The sequence below is a fragment of the Marmota flaviventris genome, chromosome 8 (assembly GCF_047511675.1).
Source record: "Marmota flaviventris isolate mMarFla1 chromosome 8, mMarFla1.hap1, whole genome shotgun sequence".
In the NCBI taxonomy this organism is placed as follows: domain Eukaryota; kingdom Metazoa; phylum Chordata; class Mammalia; order Rodentia; family Sciuridae; genus Marmota; species Marmota flaviventris.
The window spans coordinates 77,425,695-77,443,658 of NC_092505.1; the positions used below are offsets into that span (position 1 = coordinate 77,425,695).

Here is a 17,964-nt window from a genome sequence, read left to right on the forward strand (position 1 = left end):
TTAGAGAATTCATTTCAACCCCGTCTTCTCCTCAGACAGCTATAACGTCAGAGTCAGAAGATTAACTCCTGGATAAGATGAGGCGGTGTGCTTCTCAAAGCTGTCCAAATTACATAAAACTTGGCATGAGTGGTATTTGTATGTTTTTCAGTATTCTTTTTTCTTAAGCTCTCAGAAACTACAGAAATAGAAATATCGAACACTAAGTCTTCTGACAAATGTGGTATTTGAATCTGAAGGATGCTGTGAGAACTAGACTTCATTTGCTGGAGGATGGTAGGAGAGGGTATCTGTCCACATCGAATGACTTGAGAGTAACTTGAGGAAAGTTGGCAACCTGGTTTAGAACCTCCAGAATGGTAGAGAGTTATAAATATGAAAAATAAATGCAGGATGAATAAATAAATATCATCTCTTAGAACAAAATTATGGACTATAGGAAAATTGGTCCAATGTCACTTAGTGGAAGGGAGATTTGGGAGATAGGATAACATAAAAACAGTAATTGGCATTTTTCAAAAGCAGTAATATAAATTTTAAAAAAGTCAAGCTATCCATAATTTCTTAGCTAGGATAAGAGGGTTAAATACAAGTTGGTAAACTTTTCCTAATTTATTTAGTAGGAGATGGAGATGATATTGCTAGATCCATGACTTTGAACCTGAATTGAAGAAAGTCTAAAACCAGAGACTGATACCATATTTTTGCCCTTTAAAAGACTATTCATTCTTTTCTGACCCTTTAAAATTGCAACGAGTCTAACTTTTCCATATAATAGATGTATTCTAATATATGTGCATATTTAACTTGCAATATTTTTTTAAAGATTTTGTAAAGAGTAGATTAACCATCATGAATATATTTCCTGGCCTGTTGATATGTTGACAGCACAAGCTGTCCTCTGCTTTCAGACAGTCATACCAGCTCATATTATCTTTCTTATGGTTTCTACCAGCAGTGATACAGAAACACTAAATTGTCACTGAATTACAAGTAACCCCAATGAGTAAATCTTGTGAATTTCCTCCTTTTTGTTTTATTTCTATATAGCAAATTTGAATGGAAAAGGAAAGCAATGTCATCTCCTGTTAGATCCTGCTTTCTCTACTTCTCCATAGTAATGATTTTTTGTGCATAAAAAAGAAAAGTAATCTAATGCTGTTTTTACTTGCAGGTTTAGCTCCTATGTTATCCTGAAAATTATCCCTGCATTAAAATAATTCAATCTTGAGGTTTAAATGTATCTCCCTTTCTTTATTTCATATAAAATTGATCTTTAAAGCAGTGTAGACTGTGGAAGGGCTTATGGCTCATGGAGGAACACAAAACAAAAGCTGTCTCTAAGTAAAATGGCAGAAGGGATGGTGCTGCATGGGTCCTGGTCTTAGCCCTGTTGCTCCTGGTCCTGCCATGGAGTGGAAAATGCACTGAACATGACAGTTCTGGTGTGTGTCTGCAACTGTAACACCCCATTATCAAGAAAGTGCGGATAATGCCAACCTCCCATGTTTCTCAGGGATATTAATAGGGTTAAAGAAGCTGATGTGTGAGAAAGTGCTGTGTAAAGTACTATCCACACGTGAGATATCATGATGGCAACTTTCACTATGCAGAAAGACTAAGCTGTAGACTTTATGCAAATAGCTTCAATGTGACTGCCATTTCCTTCTTTAGAAATCTCTCCCTAAGCTGCCATCTGACTTTATTTGTTTATATTCTTTGAAGCACTTGATTTAGAGCTGGCATCACTTCATTATAAACATATAGCACTGTATTCACATCACCCCAGAGCCAGCGCCAAGCCTTGCTATATAAATCCTGCAGCTCAGAGCAAGGCAGCCAAAATCTAACACAGTGGTGGTGATTGCTAACCCAGTAGTGACAAGGCCAGCAGCTGAATGCTTAAATCTGCTCATACTTACATGGAGCTGTCCTATAGCCAGAATTAAAATATACTACGAAATCTTTCAAAATGAATCAACATTAACATCTCTTTTGTTTCATTTTTTTTTAAAGCAACTTATGATGTTTTCTCAAGTTCTACAACTTCAGATGAGACTGAAATATCAGAGGCCCACACAGGTATGCCTAGTCTTTTGGTTATGTCTCCGGATCCCAGGTGTTTGGACAACACTAGGTGGGCTGTCTCTTTTAGTTTATTCAGAGTGAAAAAGTGCATTCTAGAGCTCCAAAAGGGAAGAGCAGCTCTGTGTGTCAGGAAGCGAACCTACCCAAGATTCCCACTGACAGTTTCTTTATGTTTATTAGTCAATCAGTTCTGTCACATGAGGGAGCTGCAGATAGACTGGGTTGCCTCTGGGGAAAAGTAAAAGGCCTATTGCTCTCTTGCCTGAAATTATTCTGAAAAAGTTTTAGAGGCTTAGGGGGTTTTCTGTAGAGCAGCGATTCTCAAATGGGGGTGATGTGGGACCCCCTCCCCTACACCACAGACATTGGTGATTTCTAGAGACACATCTGGGAGGAAGTGCCATTGGCATCTAGTGGACAGAGATCAGGGATGCTACCAAACCCCTTCAGTGCACAGAGTATCTTCCCACAACCAAGAATTATTTCGCCCTAATTGTCAGTGCCTAGGTGAGAAATCCTGCCATAGACAGTCTCTTGTCACTCATTTGTAGACGGTCAGGTGGGTCTCATCTTTGGAATTCACTGCTCCATTTACAGCTAGTCTAAGTCCAACAAGTTCCCTATGGCAGTTATTTATTATGCACCTACTATACCTAAGCACTGTAGGAGATTCAAAGTAAGTCTGGTCTCTGCCAAATGTGTGCCTGGTATTTTCTGTAAGTGTAGTCTTAGCATTATTTGTATCATGACAAATAAAGGTGAAGACTTTTCACAGCAAGAAGACAATGAAATAGAATGCTCAAGTGGGTTCTGTTAACTATAAAACAGAAGGCATAAGTTGAATGTGTAAATCTACTTTTTCATGGTTTCTGATATTTAAGTTCTTTTTTATATTTTTATTGGTGCATTATATTTGTACATAACGGTGGGATTTGTTACATATTCATACACTCACATGATATAACAATATAATTTGGCCAGTATTATTAAAGTATGTATGTTTTTTGAAGTGAGCTCATCTTCAGCTCCTGGTGAATCACTGGTTTCAAAGTGTTGGTCAGGAGTCCCTCAAGTGTTCTTGATATTATCCTCATGAGGCATAATTTATTACTCACAAGTTCGTATTTTATTCCTGTGGCCTTCTACTGCTTTTATAAATGTTGACATTTATTCCAACAGCAACAAGTGATCCTATTCTGGATTCTGTCCCACCTAAAACTTCTAGAACTCTTGAGCAGCCAAGGGCAACACTAGGTAATGTTTTTAACAGAAAAAAATTGTGCTTTGTTTTCCACCAAAAAAATTCATAATCTATGTGAATGCCTTTCTTCAGAATGACCATTTCATTCCATCACATCTAGTCATTTGTCTCTTTCCTATTTCTGAATAGACGTGTATATGTATTTTTAACACAGGCATCTTTTATATTTCATTTTTCATCCCTCCCCCAACTTCTTCACTGAACTGTGATAGATGGTATTTCCTGCATCCTTAAAGTCCTGAAAAGCTTTGAAAACCACATGGACATCTTCATCATCCACATCATCTCATCTTGTGCATTTGTGGCCTGAATTGTCCTACTTCCATGTGGTGACTCTGCCTAGAATCAGCTACTGAACAACTGTCATTCTAGCTTTTTCCCCCACTTTAAATCATAATTTCATCCATCAGCTTTTAAGACGACATGCATTTCCATCCTTACTCATATATGTGTAGCATGTGCATTGCATGATTCTAAAAGCACGTTGAAATTCTTAAGATACCTCATTTTAACTGGATTATTTGATGGGATGGGGTGTTTGTACTTTCAGCTGCAAGTGAAACACCGTTTGTTCCTCAAAAAATGGAAACCTTTACCAGTCCTGAAATGCAGCCTACAACACCTGGTAACTAATGACATTTGTATAGTGTGTGCTTGAAAGGAACGGGTAAAGTAACAAAAAACAATCATCATGTTGGCCTTTTTAAAATATATTCATGACTAAACATTTCACTTCATTCTCTACCAGGAAACTCTTCAGAGATCCAGTTTGCTAGCCTTAGGATAATCTTCAAATAATTTCCATAATCTCAATGTTTATATATTTTGAAGTAAAATTTCCTTCCTATGTTTCTTTCAACTTAGTCAACCAGAAAACAGCAGCAGAATCCTAGATGATAATTATTTTAAAATATATTCCCTCATATTGAGCACCTTTAAATATGACTATTTCATTCAGAATGGTCTAAGTGTAAAGAACACCACGTAGGCTCTGCAATACTGGATATGTGAAGAAAGATACATAAAAGAGAGGAAGCACAACCTACATTTTATCATGGAAAATTATTTAAATGATAGAGTTCATTAATGCCTGGCAAGGATAGTCATGAACTACAAATGGAAGTTCTAAACTTTCCATTTTCTAAATCTAAGATATCTTATTTTGCATCTGTCCTGCTCTCCACTGTTATCGTTTTGAGTTCTTAATTGTACCTTGTGTTCTGAAATGCCTTCAGGGTGCTCACTTTCACACTTAATTAGTCAATACAGCTTTAGTTCTCCTGTAGAATTTTAATTCCTTTTGACCTGATTAGCACTTAGTACATAATGTTTATAAAGCATGAGATTGGGTATTCTAGGAATACAGAGAAATATAAAATAGCTCTGGCACTCAAGAAGTTTATTAAGCTTACAGACAAAAATCTGACCCCCCAAAAATGTCACTTATGAAAGTTATATTCAGTCTTCTTCTTTCAGTTCCCCAGCGAACTACATCTACCCCTTCTACACCTAAACGACGCCCCAGACCACAAACACCAAGAACTAAGCCTGGTAAATAAATCTCTCTTTAATTTTTAAGGATACTTAATTCCAAATAGACCATGTTCACCTCTTTATTATAAGAAAGAAGTTACATGATTCTATAGGACACTTTCTTTATAAATTTGAAATTAATAATTAAATAATTAATGATACAAAATAAAAATCAAATGTTTCCAATAAGATTTTACTAAGAATTATTTGAATTTTGTGCATGTAAATTTTGGGATAAACCTAGAAACAAGCGCTATTGCCCAGCATTAGAGAATGAGATATGTAGTAGCACTCATCTTTTATTTTATTTATTTATTTATTTTGGTATGGCTCTGTGTTCTAGTGTCTGATAGGCTGATAATTCTCTCTCTCTCTCTCTCTCTCTCTCTCTCTCTCTCTTTTTTTTTTTTTGGTGCCTACTAAGTCTTCAGTTTTCCACTAAAGAAATGACTGAAATGGAAAGGATGATTCTAGCTTTCAAGTTGCTAATAATCTTGAAACGATAAGACATATCAATGAGAGCAAAACATAGATAATAAAACTTCAGGGTCTATAATATTTAAATAGAAGCTCCAAGAAAGTTTAAGGTACAGGCCTCAATATATACATGGAATTTGGATGCAGGAGAAGGAGAGAAACAATGTATGTTGCAGTGCTGAATTTGAGTGGTTCCGGTAGCTTACAACCAGGACATGATATTCTTCACTGTTAAGTAATATACTAAGAATCCTGTTTGACAAACTGGATTTGACCTAATTCTACTTATGTTTATAACATAAATGCAGTTTTATATGAGCTATGCTGTTATAACAGTTTAAAATTTTCTTTCCCCAAACTTTTACCCATTGTACACTTTGAAATTGACTACTAAATATGGTAGGATTTTGAAGGGGTCATTCTGCTCCATCTTGGAGGATATTTCATTATCTCTAGGATAATCTATTTTTCTTTTTATCACACACATTCACAAGAAAGAACCATAGTCCTGGAACAATTACCTTTACAATTTTTTAAAGACCCTAAACCTAAACAGATAACACTGGACGATAATGATATGTGCTTAGTGGATCTGTTTTGTCATCTCACCATGGAAAACCCAGTACTTAGATTTTATATACTGCCTCAGTAGTTATCCTAAATGGCTCATTTGAAGAACACTGAATATCTCATAGACTTCACCAACACCATGACTATGATGCTTGTGGATAGCTGGTCCTACAGTTGTTGATCTGAACTCAGCACTCAGATATCATCCTGTGCTAGCAGCAGAACCACTGCTGCTTCCTGTCTGCCTTTCCTCTCCTAGTCATTGGTTTAGAAACTGGGTCATAAATACAGTTCATTTCTTTAAGGCCTTCAAGTTCTAGTCCAGAATTCACTGGGAAGAATGACCTTTCATTTTAGGGTTAGTGGGATTCCTTTATGCATCAGATCATAGCATTAGGCCTATCATTGAATATTAAATTTGACAATGTGTTTTTTCTACCTGGTGCTTGATGATTTAGATGTACCTGAGAAATAGGAAGAGTGCAAAATAACTAGACTAATTTATTAAAATCATTGTCTTTGAGTAATTACTATAACTATTTAGAGGCAGTGTTATATCTAACTGTTGACATGTTTTTCCAAACCACACAGAAACTTATCAGTGTATTCTATAAAGTGTTTCCCTGTGAATGAAATGTAAAATGATCTTTTAATGGAATATTTCCAAAGTCTTCCAAGATGGTGGGTTCATTCCACTTAACATGTATTTGATTTTTAAGGTTTTTCTTTTGTGTTTTTAGATATTTAAATGCCTATATATTGATTTGATCATTATTTTTTATTTTCCACATCTCAGTATAACGCAGTCTATTTCTTTGAAACCTAAAATTCCTCTCATTCCATAAATGACACATACTAAACCTGGTATGTACCCTGAACTTTTTTATATAAATATTCCCAAAATGGTTTTGAAATTTTATTTTATGCAGTTCTTTGGAGCAAAGAACTTCTGATTTGTTTGTTAGTCTTCAATATATTTTTTCAAGGAAGGTGCAAAACTGCAATGGAACAATCTCCTCATAAGCACCCCCTTTGCAATCTTGGCATTGCTCTGAGCTGAGCTGTGGTGGTTGCATTTATGACCAATGCAGAGAAAGCAGAAATGTAGCACTGGGAGGGATGGAGGACCTCTTGTTTAGGACTACAAAATAGTTTCCAGTACCAAAGTTGGCTGGGGTTCTGATTGCATTAAATAATAATAGCCTTTCAGCTGAAAGGAGGAGAAGTGTTTCTGTTCTCTAAGAACTCTGCCTTGTTTGGGGGTTTCTCAGTTCTTAAGCTGCAAGACCAGAAAGGGGTTGTATTTTTCTTATTCTCTAAGCCTTCTTAATTAGGGCTGATGTCTAAACACTGGCTTCTGTTTACCTCTCAGGAGATTTTAAAGGTGTTTTGCTGAATTAAAAAAAAAGGCGGTTCTTTTGAAGAAAGGGATTCTCTTAAATAAAAACAGAAGTTTTTCTGCTTACGGATTGTGGAACATATTGAATGACCTAAGTCGTCATGTTTTCTGTCCATCCAAAATTTATACAGCCCTCTTGGATTTTTTTATAAGATTTTCAATAGAAAACATTGTTGTTATTATTTTCTAAATTTTAAACTTTTAGTTCTGGGAAAAATATATTTCTCACTATAATGTTTAATGGATAATAAACTTACATTTCCATTAATGGGCATGTTTACATAGTAGGATTATTAAAACAAGACATTTTCTGCTTAAGCAGGCATGATTTGTTTTTGCAATAAAGTGGATAGGAAGAAAATCGTAACTGCTTACAAAAAGAAGTCTCAAATCCCTTTGGAGAAGCAGATTTCCAGGTGTAGGTGTCAGACTGAAGGAAATCAGGGATTAGGCAAAGGGAGTATAGTTGACCATGCATGAGATCTCTGAGTCAGAGAAGTGGGATTAAAATTACCCACTTGGAGAGGGTATTTAAACGAAGAAGCACAGTTATAAAATTGAACTCCTAGCCTTTGAAGAATTCTGACAACTGTATTTGGAAAGGACTTCATGTACATTTATTTTAAAAGTATGCTTAGAGGGCTTTGGAATAAGGCAGTAACAATTATTATGACTAGAGGACTCCTACCAAGCAGATCAACAAATATTATTCCATGTTTAGGTCACTACATTTAAATAAATGTTATTTGTGTTATTATAAGATAAAATTTAATTTACCAATTTTTTCTCCAAATGTTGGTTACAGTTTATATATAAGCTATATTATTTATTTCAGTGGTTTCTGACAAAAGATTTCTGAGAGGAAATTCATTCCTTAATACAAATAAGTGTGGGAAGGTGTGTTCTTACCATTCTGAGGTGTTTGAGTAAAGAGTCTTTTTAATTTGACATTTCCTTTAAAGTAGAACATTTTATTTGGAAGCTAATATGTTTATGTTCCTTTGATTTCTAAACTTTCTAATCACCTAAGAATATTCACCCATTTCCTCACGCAGCAAACATAGCTACTTCAGGATCACACCTACACACAAGGAGTCAAGGTGACCTTGTGTGGTCTTAGACAACATAGGGTACTAACTGGGTCTCTGCAAACCATTTCTTTGGGTCTAGCTTTTAAATTTTTATTTTAGAGAAGGCTACTTTTATAGCTCTGCAGAAAAGTTCTGTTTCTGGACAAGGTTCACAAGAGCACAGAAACTGCCAAAATCTTTGACTTAAGGAACTCACTACCTTCCCTGGCCTCACCTCATACTCCTCCTTTTTTCCACATGGGATGCTTTTCTTTGGTTTTCCTTGACAATTAAGTTAGAGAGTGAAAATCCACATTGGTTTGGGCTTGTTTTCTAATCACAGTTCAGTACATTTCTCAAAGCCACCATGTCCTGACTTGTTCACCTCACACAATAAGAATTGTTTCCCTCTGGAGTAATCTTCAAGGTGGTAATAACATTCAGTGGACCAAAACAAGGGAAAGAGCCCCCATTATAGGGGTGTGTGTGTGTGTGTGTGTGTGTGTGTGTGTGATGCAGCTCTCCCCTGTGGTGGGTGATAGGATTGCAAACCATGTTCCTTATCAGTCACACATCCAAGAAGGTGTTGTATATTTCTGTTTTATGCTGAGGTTGTGGTTTAGTTATTTACAGGCCACTCAGCTTGGTTATAGACTATCTTATGCCTTTATCTTTAATATCTTAAGACTATTTTTTCACAAGCTGTACTTGTTCTTACTGAACATTAAATTTACTGCTGTTAGTGCAATTGGCTTTGGTGTCAACCTATGGGGTTCCATCCCCATCAGTCTTGGTCAGGAACTTAAAAGATGCTACAAATAGCAAATTGTATTTGCTTTTTATTCCTTTAGGAGGCAGTTCTGTAGAAATGAAACTTTAAAATTTCAAAAAAAATTTTTGTTCCTTGATATTTTCACATGTAGATGCTTTCTTGATATTTGTTATATTTCATATACTAATGCTGGCTTTCTTCTTTTCCTATAGCATATGGGACCCTCAGACTCATTTATTCTTCTCCCCCTCTCTCACACACACAGAAGTTTTACGTCAGTGTCTACTTCAGTCTGATGTTTCACTATGGCTTTGCCCTGTATCTGTTAAATCTATTTCTGGACAAGTTCTTAAGAATTAAGAATTCTGGGGTATATGTGGGGTTTTTTTAATCATTGCCCTTTAATTTTGTTCTTTCACACTCAATTTTTATTCTTCTGTATTTTTACTTAAAGATTATTTTTGGCCACAGACATGGTAATGAATGACCATGTCTTTAAGTAGCATCTTGTGCTATTATACATTGCTTTTGGAAACATTGAAAATTCTCTATCTGAACTATTTGTGGTTAAATTTTCTGTTCCAGTTGCTAAAAAGCCATTTACTTGCTATATAGAAATTATTGTTACAGTTTCTGTTTCCTTCTCTACTTCTCCCAAACCTGCCACACCCTCTCCTCCATAAACATCAGAGATAATGCCTGATAATTATAAGAAATGTATAAATAGCAGAATGATGTAAATCCTTTTAAGATGAACAGTGAGTGCCACAGTAATCAATTTCTTTCTATAAGGAGAAAAAAAAACAAAGAATTATTTTTAATTTTAAAAATAGAATTCTTTTTTTTATTTCCTTCCTGAAAAAGGAATGATTCTTTTTATTCTGTAGAATAATATGAAAACTATTGAAAGACATTCATTCTTTTCAAAAGCCCAAATATTATATAACAAAACCACATCCATCATGAGATATAATTTACTTACCATGAATTTGAGCATTCATTATCTATCAAAATGTTTAAATAATATTATTATTTAATTTATTCAGCATTTCATGAAACCTGAGACTGCTTTGGATACCTATTGCTAACCCAAATGGATTGTTTCATGTGTAAATAGATGCTAGTCACTATGCAGAGTACCACATGAACACTCCTGCCCCCTCTTGGACTATAAGTTTAATTCCTGTCTTTGGTGAAAAACTGTCAAGTCCAGCAAAACTGGATCATTCACAGAGCACAGGTCTGGGAACAGGTCTGCCTGGTGGGTGTGTCACTTCTTCCTGCTTCCTTGGGTGAACTTGGCTAACTGCAAGAAACAAAGTGACAGGTGACAGGAAATTCAGAGCCCCCACTGAGAAAGTACCCTGGTCTCCATTTAATGAGTATTTCTTCTGCCACCAGGGGCAGTTGTTAGACTATCAGGTAGCGAGGCCACAGCTGAATATCAGCAACAAAAATGAGAATTCTTATTTTATTGTGGCTTGCGGAAAGGAGATGGGGTGAGTGAGTATCACTGTCAGAAGCAAGGAGAACCTAGTCATTCACCAAGGAAGGAACACTTTGTGGTAAAGAACATTTAATTTCTTAAATGTGGTCTTCAGCATTGCTTTTGATATGATTTGCTTTTGTTGCAGCCCCAGAACCTCAGACTCCACCAACACCACAGACAACCAAAGGTAATGAAGCTTCCTTTAACCACTGAAAACCAATGATCTTTGTTAACATCTTCTATATTCAGTTTCACCCTTAGCTTTGGCTTACTTTTAAAATATTTCTTAATTATCCTCAGGTCTTTATTCCAGCCGCTTTTGCCAGAATATGCACTTTGTGCCTGTGCTTGACTGAACACAGGCTCTGGGACACCCATGAAGCCATGCTGATTTCAATTTGACACCATCTCCATTGTCTGGCCTTATGATCTAGGATTTTATCCTTAGCTTGTTCTAACCTGGTTATTTCCAGCAGGGTATCCTGGCCTCTTTCCCTATGGCATATTTGCATTCTCATTTTGGGAGGTGTTTTTTCGTATTTTTAGAACTCGAGCATTTGCAGACTTTCTTGAAAAGCATTTTGAACTTTCCAGATATAAATGCCCTGATGTGTCACTAGGAAATCCAAGCAGAGAGGGGGAAGATAAACAACCCAACCTCAATCATTACAGCTTCTTTTTCTTCAAAAGAAAAAAAAAGTAATGTGTTCTGAGGACATCTTAGCCAATTACCAATATTTTCCTTCATATTATGAGCTGCTGGTTACTTTATTACATTCACATCTTTCAAATAAGAATCATGCCCCTTTTTTTCCATTTTTCTTTCCAAACTTAACTGACTGGCTCTATTTGTATTCACTTTGTCTAAAAGCACAAATTGATTTAAATAGAAAAGGTACTTATGTGGACAAAATTTTACTCTTTAAATTTGTTCAATCTAGAAATTCAACATTAAGTATATCCCATATTTAAATTTTGTCATATTTCTTTTGGATTTTGATTCCTCCTTGATGATTTTTCATGCAGCCTCAGGACCTGGAACACTGGGAATATAAGCTTATACACTTATTCAGTGGGTGACCTTTGTTTCTTCTTTTCTAATTGTTAGTGTTTTTATTGGCAGGCTCACATTCATGGGGTAATACTTCAATGTTGTTTTCTGTTTGTACATTCTGCTATTCTGGAAAAAAATAGAATCCTGACATAATTTATAAATATATATTATTTTTTAAGTTGCCTCCTTGAAACAATTTCTGAATACAAAGACTTTTTGGATATTGTTGATTTGTGTATTTTTAAAATGCTAAGTAAAGACTTGTTTTTGAATCCTAAGTCAAATAAACTTAATTTTTTTATCCCTAGTGGCTTCCCAAAGCAATCTTTCCCATGTTCCTTTTGAGCATATACCTTCAAGTTTTTATTTAATGTGACTGTCTTTTCTAAACCATACTGTTTTTGATATTTCGCATCTTAAAATGTAAAAAGAGGGAGTTTACAATTCTTTGACCAAAAAAAAAACTTATTGAAGACTTCATTTAGTTGAGTAAATAATAATAGACAGTTACAAAGCAGAAGTAAAAATGGCTTGAAAATGCTTTTAAGATATATGTAACAATTTATTGTCAGTTTATAAAATCACTTTCCTGTATTAACTAGCTATTTTTCTTCTTTAGCTCCACCAAAGACCAAAAGACCAGGTCGTCGCCCCCGCCCTAAAACCACACGCAGACCAGATGTGCCCAAGTCCAAACCTGGTAAATGTGGTGTTCAGGGTTCCAAATTAACATAGAAAGTAGGATATGGTAGTCTAGGCTTCAGGAGCCACCAGCTACTGAAGTTTTAGGAACCAATAGTAGTTGATTTTTTTTTATATGTAATCATCTATACTCACTTTTTATATTTATATTTTCATATAAAGTATTCATATTTTTATTTGTAATCATTAGGCACACACAGTAGAAAACTGGTCTACTAAGTGGATTATCAAAGTAATTCACCTTAAAAATCTTACATCTGATACTTTTTCGTGGCAGATGAGGTACGGGAAAATAATGGGCAAAAAGAGGTAAATGGGAAAAATAAGTGGGAAATCACATTCAGAAAAAGTACACAGTTTAGGCAGATCATCCTAAGTAGAGGCATAATGTTTCCTTCCTCCTGATTCCACCTCTCAGTATAACTGGTATCCTTGGTGTTTTGCTTCTGTAGCTCTGGAACCAGCCACAGTACAACTGGAGCTCTTGGTTCCCACAGTCGGTAATTCTGCCCCCTCCAGTCATGGTCACCGTTGTCACTTTGGCTTTTCTGCTCTCCACCCCAGGCATGACTGCAGTTCTACCACTCCATCACCCCTTCACAGTTTCATTCCATGCTTCTCATTTCCTATCTGGGTCTGAAGAACCTGAAGATAGGAGAGGAGTCTGTGTGCTCATTTAGGGAAGGTCTGTGGTCTTGGACACAACTTCCTGGTTCTCTGCTGACCCTATCCTTCAGCCACATGTGTCTCAGTGTGACTTCTGGGCTCATTCTGGACTGAAAAAATGGCAAAAATGTTTTCTAGTGTTGTGGCTATAATTTCATTGCTTTGCTTGTTCTACTCGTAAGACTTTCTTAAGCTGCATGAATAATGTTGTCTTCAGCATTTTTGTTTATTTGAAAAATGGTTTGGGGGATGTTTGGATAACCAGCGGTTGTTCTTGGTGTAGGGTCCAGTATAAAACTAGTTGTGGCCTTTGTACCTTGAAAACATTAAAAGTCCCAAGATGGTCTTACTGTTTTTAGTACTAACACTGGTGACTAATAATGGTGTTTATAATTATTTCTTTGTAACTTGTTGGCATCCATAATCAATTCATTACTGCTTTACTTTGAAAAATTCCAGAAATCAATAGTCATGTAACATCATTTCTTATGTGTAATATCAAGTATTTCTGGATTATTTTCCAGGTCTCCTCATAAGCAACTTTTATAATTTTATTTTACTGGTTTTTTTTTTAACCAAATAAACCTATCAATGAAAAATAGAGCTAATATACTTTAGCTAATATACTTTTTTTTCCCATTTTGAAACGATTTATATAGGAAAAAAGCCTTATATCAATTCTCATTACTTTTGCTCAGAGACACATCTGAAACATTTCCTGAGGATTTTTTCTTTCAGGAAAAGCTAATGATGCAAGTATGTAGTTAAAATGGACAGTTTTCCCACCTTTGCACCCCCAGAAATTGATTTTAATATATACATTGAATTTATACTATGTCTTCACTCAGCTCATGTATTCTTAATTTTGATAGTCACAGCCATGATCATTATGTTAATTTGAAATACCTTTTTCTTCAGCTCCAAAACCAACCAAGAGACCTAAAACCACACAGAGACCGGATGTACCCCAAATCCAGCCTGGTAATCACCATCTTGACCTATAAATAGGAAAATTGATGTAAATTATATTGATCTACATTATAGCTTAGCTATGGCACTAATTATAGCACCCTTTTTTCTTCAGATTCAAAACCACCAAAGCAATTACTTCCTAAGCCCAAAACCTCAGCCAAACCAGACATTTCACCAACTAAATCCGGTAAACATAATTTTCATGCTTAGTTTAACAAGGTTTTTTCTTTGGAAATGTTATTGAAAATATTGCTGCAAGTATTTACATATCACATAAAGCACAGAAATCCAAATTATTACTATTTTGTTCGTTATCTTCTCAAAGTAGCCACACTAACATTTTGATGCTAAGTGAAGAAATCAATGTATGGGAAATTGGTCGATTTTATACCTGATTATTGGATGGATTCCATTTTATTAAAGCACTTTTTGGTCTTATTCTCTGAACTTGTAATGTCTAAAAGGTTGATTTTTCTGTGTCTGGAACATTTTTGAAGGTGATTTGGGTAAGCACTACTGGGAAATACACATGAGAGGCTGACCCTGTATTCTTCCTTAACGTGTATGACTGAAGAACACCCAACTAGCCAGGGATTGTCTTCCTCTAAAATACCTTACTGGCATTTTAAACAGTAATCTACCAAATAAGAAGATATTTATATAACTATTTTGAAAATCCGTCTGTTTTGTAATAGAAATTTTTTCATAAGATTCTAGTTAGCATAAAATTCTAATTTGCTGAGAGTATCTCTCATAAAAAATTAGCCTATCAAGAAGGCAGTCTATATCAAGTCAGAATAAACAACAGGTTCTGTATCCTCTGAATTAAACATCAGTGAGTACCTAAATGTTACTTACATTGTTTTACTTCTGTTTATCTTTTATGATGCAGTCTTGGAGCTTGACACAGTTGAGACTGAAGCTCCCTCTTCCACCATAGGTAACTGTGTCTTCTTGGTCAATGTTTCCCTGGGCTTGCATCTCTCATCTCTCTTGTCATTATCTGTATTCCCTCATGTACATTCATCCTCTTGGTTTCTAAAAATTGTGTACTCTTTTCATGAAAGGCCACCTTAACATCTGGTTAGGCATTCTTACATCTTCTCGGCACATGGCACCTGAGTATGATTCTTTCTTCACTCACCTGCATCTATTAAGTCACTTGACACTTTAGAGTCATGGGTGCTCTGTCCATCTACCCTTCAGATGAGGAAGTTTCTGAACCTCTGCTTGTATGTGTGTGCAGTTTTTGGATACAGGAGGGGAGCAATGAAAAAGCTGGTTGGAGCTTGTCCTCAGTGTGTTTATAAGGAGCTTGATGACATGTCATTGTCTCTGTAAAAGCCCTTTCTTCCTTGATTCCATGTTCTTCAAATGCACCTGGACCTTTACATTGAAAAATTCATCTTGTGACACTAAGTTTCAAACAAAATTGGGATTCTTTGTTTTTGTTTGAAGGTAATCAGTTATAAATGTCATGCTGCTCTCCTATGCACTGTTGATTCAGAAGAAGCTCTCAGATGTGGATTAAGCCAACTTTGTGCTATGGTGTCTTGAACACCTGAAAAGTCAGTCTCTGTATAAATGCTTAAAAGGTTTTGGTGATGGGAAGTTTTGAGTATCATGTGTAATTTTCTAGATATAACGAAAAATGGAGACCCTAATTTAATACCAGAGTTGTAATTTCTAATTATGTTCAAAACTATGTGCTTCAGAATATTATAGAAGTGCAAAAATCCTGTTCATTGAGACAAAAAATTGCATTATTACCTTTTCAACTTTTCACTTTAATCACCTCTATTTCTACTGTCTCCTATTTATTCATTTGAGATAAATGAATAACGAAACATACTAAAAAGTAATTTCATATTTATTATTTTAAAAAGCACAAATTAATCTTTGCACAATTGTCATAAAGCCCCAGTAAATAGACTGATTAATATTTTTCTAATTCTTCTCACAGCCATCACCCTTCAAAACAAATTAATAATGATGGTGAAAACCTTTCAAATACCAGCAGAAGCTTTTATAATAATTTCTGGAGTTATTTAAAATTGCATGTCAGACACCACAGAGATTTTCTTGGAGTCAGCTTTCTAATAGAATCAGATAATCAAACATGGAAAAATACTTTACATTGGCCTCATAGCTATACAGAGTGCAAAAGGTATGCTTATTTTATAAGATAAATACATAGATAGAAAAGTATGGCCAGTTATTGGTGATAGCAAATATATTTGCCCAAAGTTAAGAAATGCTTTTCAAAAACGATAAGGTTAAGATGATTCATTTTCTTTTTCTGGTTTTCTTACTCTCCATTGTTCATTGTATTACTTTTGTTCAGCTACTACCAAAGATATTGAACCTGTAATTCTGAAAACTGAGGCTCCTGGAACAACATTAGGTAATGGCCTTTTCTGTCTTTAAGCATATGAATTTTCTGCTCATGGTCTTTTCCATCTTTCTGGACTAAGGGTTTTTTTTTGGTTTGTTTGTTTGTTTGTTTCCCTCTCATAAGGTTTTCTTGTCATCCACTCTTGTCATTCAACTGCAGTCCTCAGTTTTAACATATTGAAAGCACTTAAAATACATGACTTGTTTATAAGCCTGTAAGCAGCAAGTGCCAAGAATCAATCAATCTCTCTCTCATATTATCCAGCTTTTCAATGCTTTACAGAATCTGTGTGTCTGCTTAAATAGTATTCTGTGTTAAAGCTGAATTTCAAATACAATTAGGAGTGTCTGCCCTTTCAACATCAGTTATTTTTCTGGAGATGTTTAGGTTTCTATTCTTTCAGAATATTTATTATGTACCAATGACTTTTAGGAAATGAAATGGGCTTTTTCTAATAATTTTTAATGGATTGTGTGCCTAAACAACATAATTTCTATGTATAATCTTCTGAAAGCAGGTGAACTTGCCCAGAGTTAGGAAATGCTTTACAAACATGTTAAGGTTAAGATGATTCACATTCTTTTTCTGGTTTTGGGTCTGAAAACCTGATACCAACAACTAACAACAAAGTTTTCAGAATAGTAAAATAATGTTATATAGTTTATTTTTTCTCAAAAGAATTATCAGTAGGCTAAAAAAAAATTACATATAAATAACCAGCAGAAACTTCCGAATCAAAGAGACAAAATTTTCTCAAAACTGAAGAACATCTAGGAAATATTTAGAAGCCCTAGAATCCTGTGTAATTCTTTCTTTAATATCTAGAGTCATGACTACAATAACCAGTTTCCTTTCTTTAGCTCCAAAAAAACCACAACGTGCAAGAACTCGTCGTCCTCGTCCCAAACATAAAACCACTCCAAGTCCAAAGATACCTCAGACTAAACCAGGTAAATAATATATTGTTCCTGGTCCCTAGGGAACACCTTTGAATATGACACTGTGGTGGAAGTTTAACATGCCATTTAGTGTCACCTCCGTGACCCTTAAGGGTGAAGGCCCAAGTCACAGAAATAAGCTGCTACCAGCACAGTGCTCTGGCTGCTTACACCATATCTTCTTGGTACCTGAGTATTTTTGTTTTTCTGACATGCAGTTATTTTTTCCTCTTTAAATCTGGCTCAGAAAAACTGATGTAGTTACGTGTCTAGTCAGCTAACATTTAATTCAAGTAGCCACATGTTTTATTAAAGGCCACATCATCGTCTGTGAGGGATACTTTAGAAATAACGAATGACTTAGTTGACTAAGGAAGCTGCCCTTGTTAAGACTGTTCACAAATAGATACAGGAATTTTGGGGGAAAGCAGATATTTATTAAATTTTACCCACTGTGGAAAACATAGTTAATTCTTAGCGAAGCAAGGAATCTGTGAATATTTGGAATAATTGGAAACTTAATATTTGTTAGCAGAATGGACAGGGATCATATAAACAGAGGGAGGGGGATGCTGCAT

At 35.3% G+C, this 17,964-nt stretch overlaps 1 protein-coding gene across 6 annotated transcripts in view; it reads left to right on the forward strand.

Moving 5' to 3' along the window:
* Positions 1-17,964, forward strand: part of Abi3bp (ABI family member 3 binding protein) — a 242,906-nt gene that overhangs the window by 134,672 nt on the left and 90,270 nt on the right. For all 6 annotated transcript variants that reach the window (XM_071615402.1, XM_071615403.1, XM_071615405.1 and 3 more), the window contains exons 15-26: positions 2,017-2,082; positions 3,268-3,342; positions 3,900-3,974; positions 4,826-4,900; positions 10,805-10,846; positions 12,333-12,413; positions 12,868-12,915; positions 14,000-14,062; positions 14,166-14,240; positions 14,946-14,993; positions 16,398-16,457; positions 17,309-17,398. In XM_071615402.1, the coding sequence (XP_071471503.1) occupies positions 2,017-2,082; positions 3,268-3,342; positions 3,900-3,974; positions 4,826-4,900; positions 10,805-10,846; positions 12,333-12,413; positions 12,868-12,915; positions 14,000-14,062; positions 14,166-14,240; positions 14,946-14,993; positions 16,398-16,457; positions 17,309-17,398 (798 nt within the window). The remainder of the gene's footprint in view (positions 1-2,016; positions 2,083-3,267; positions 3,343-3,899; positions 3,975-4,825; positions 4,901-10,804; positions 10,847-12,332; positions 12,414-12,867; positions 12,916-13,999; positions 14,063-14,165; positions 14,241-14,945; positions 14,994-16,397; positions 16,458-17,308; positions 17,399-17,964) is intronic.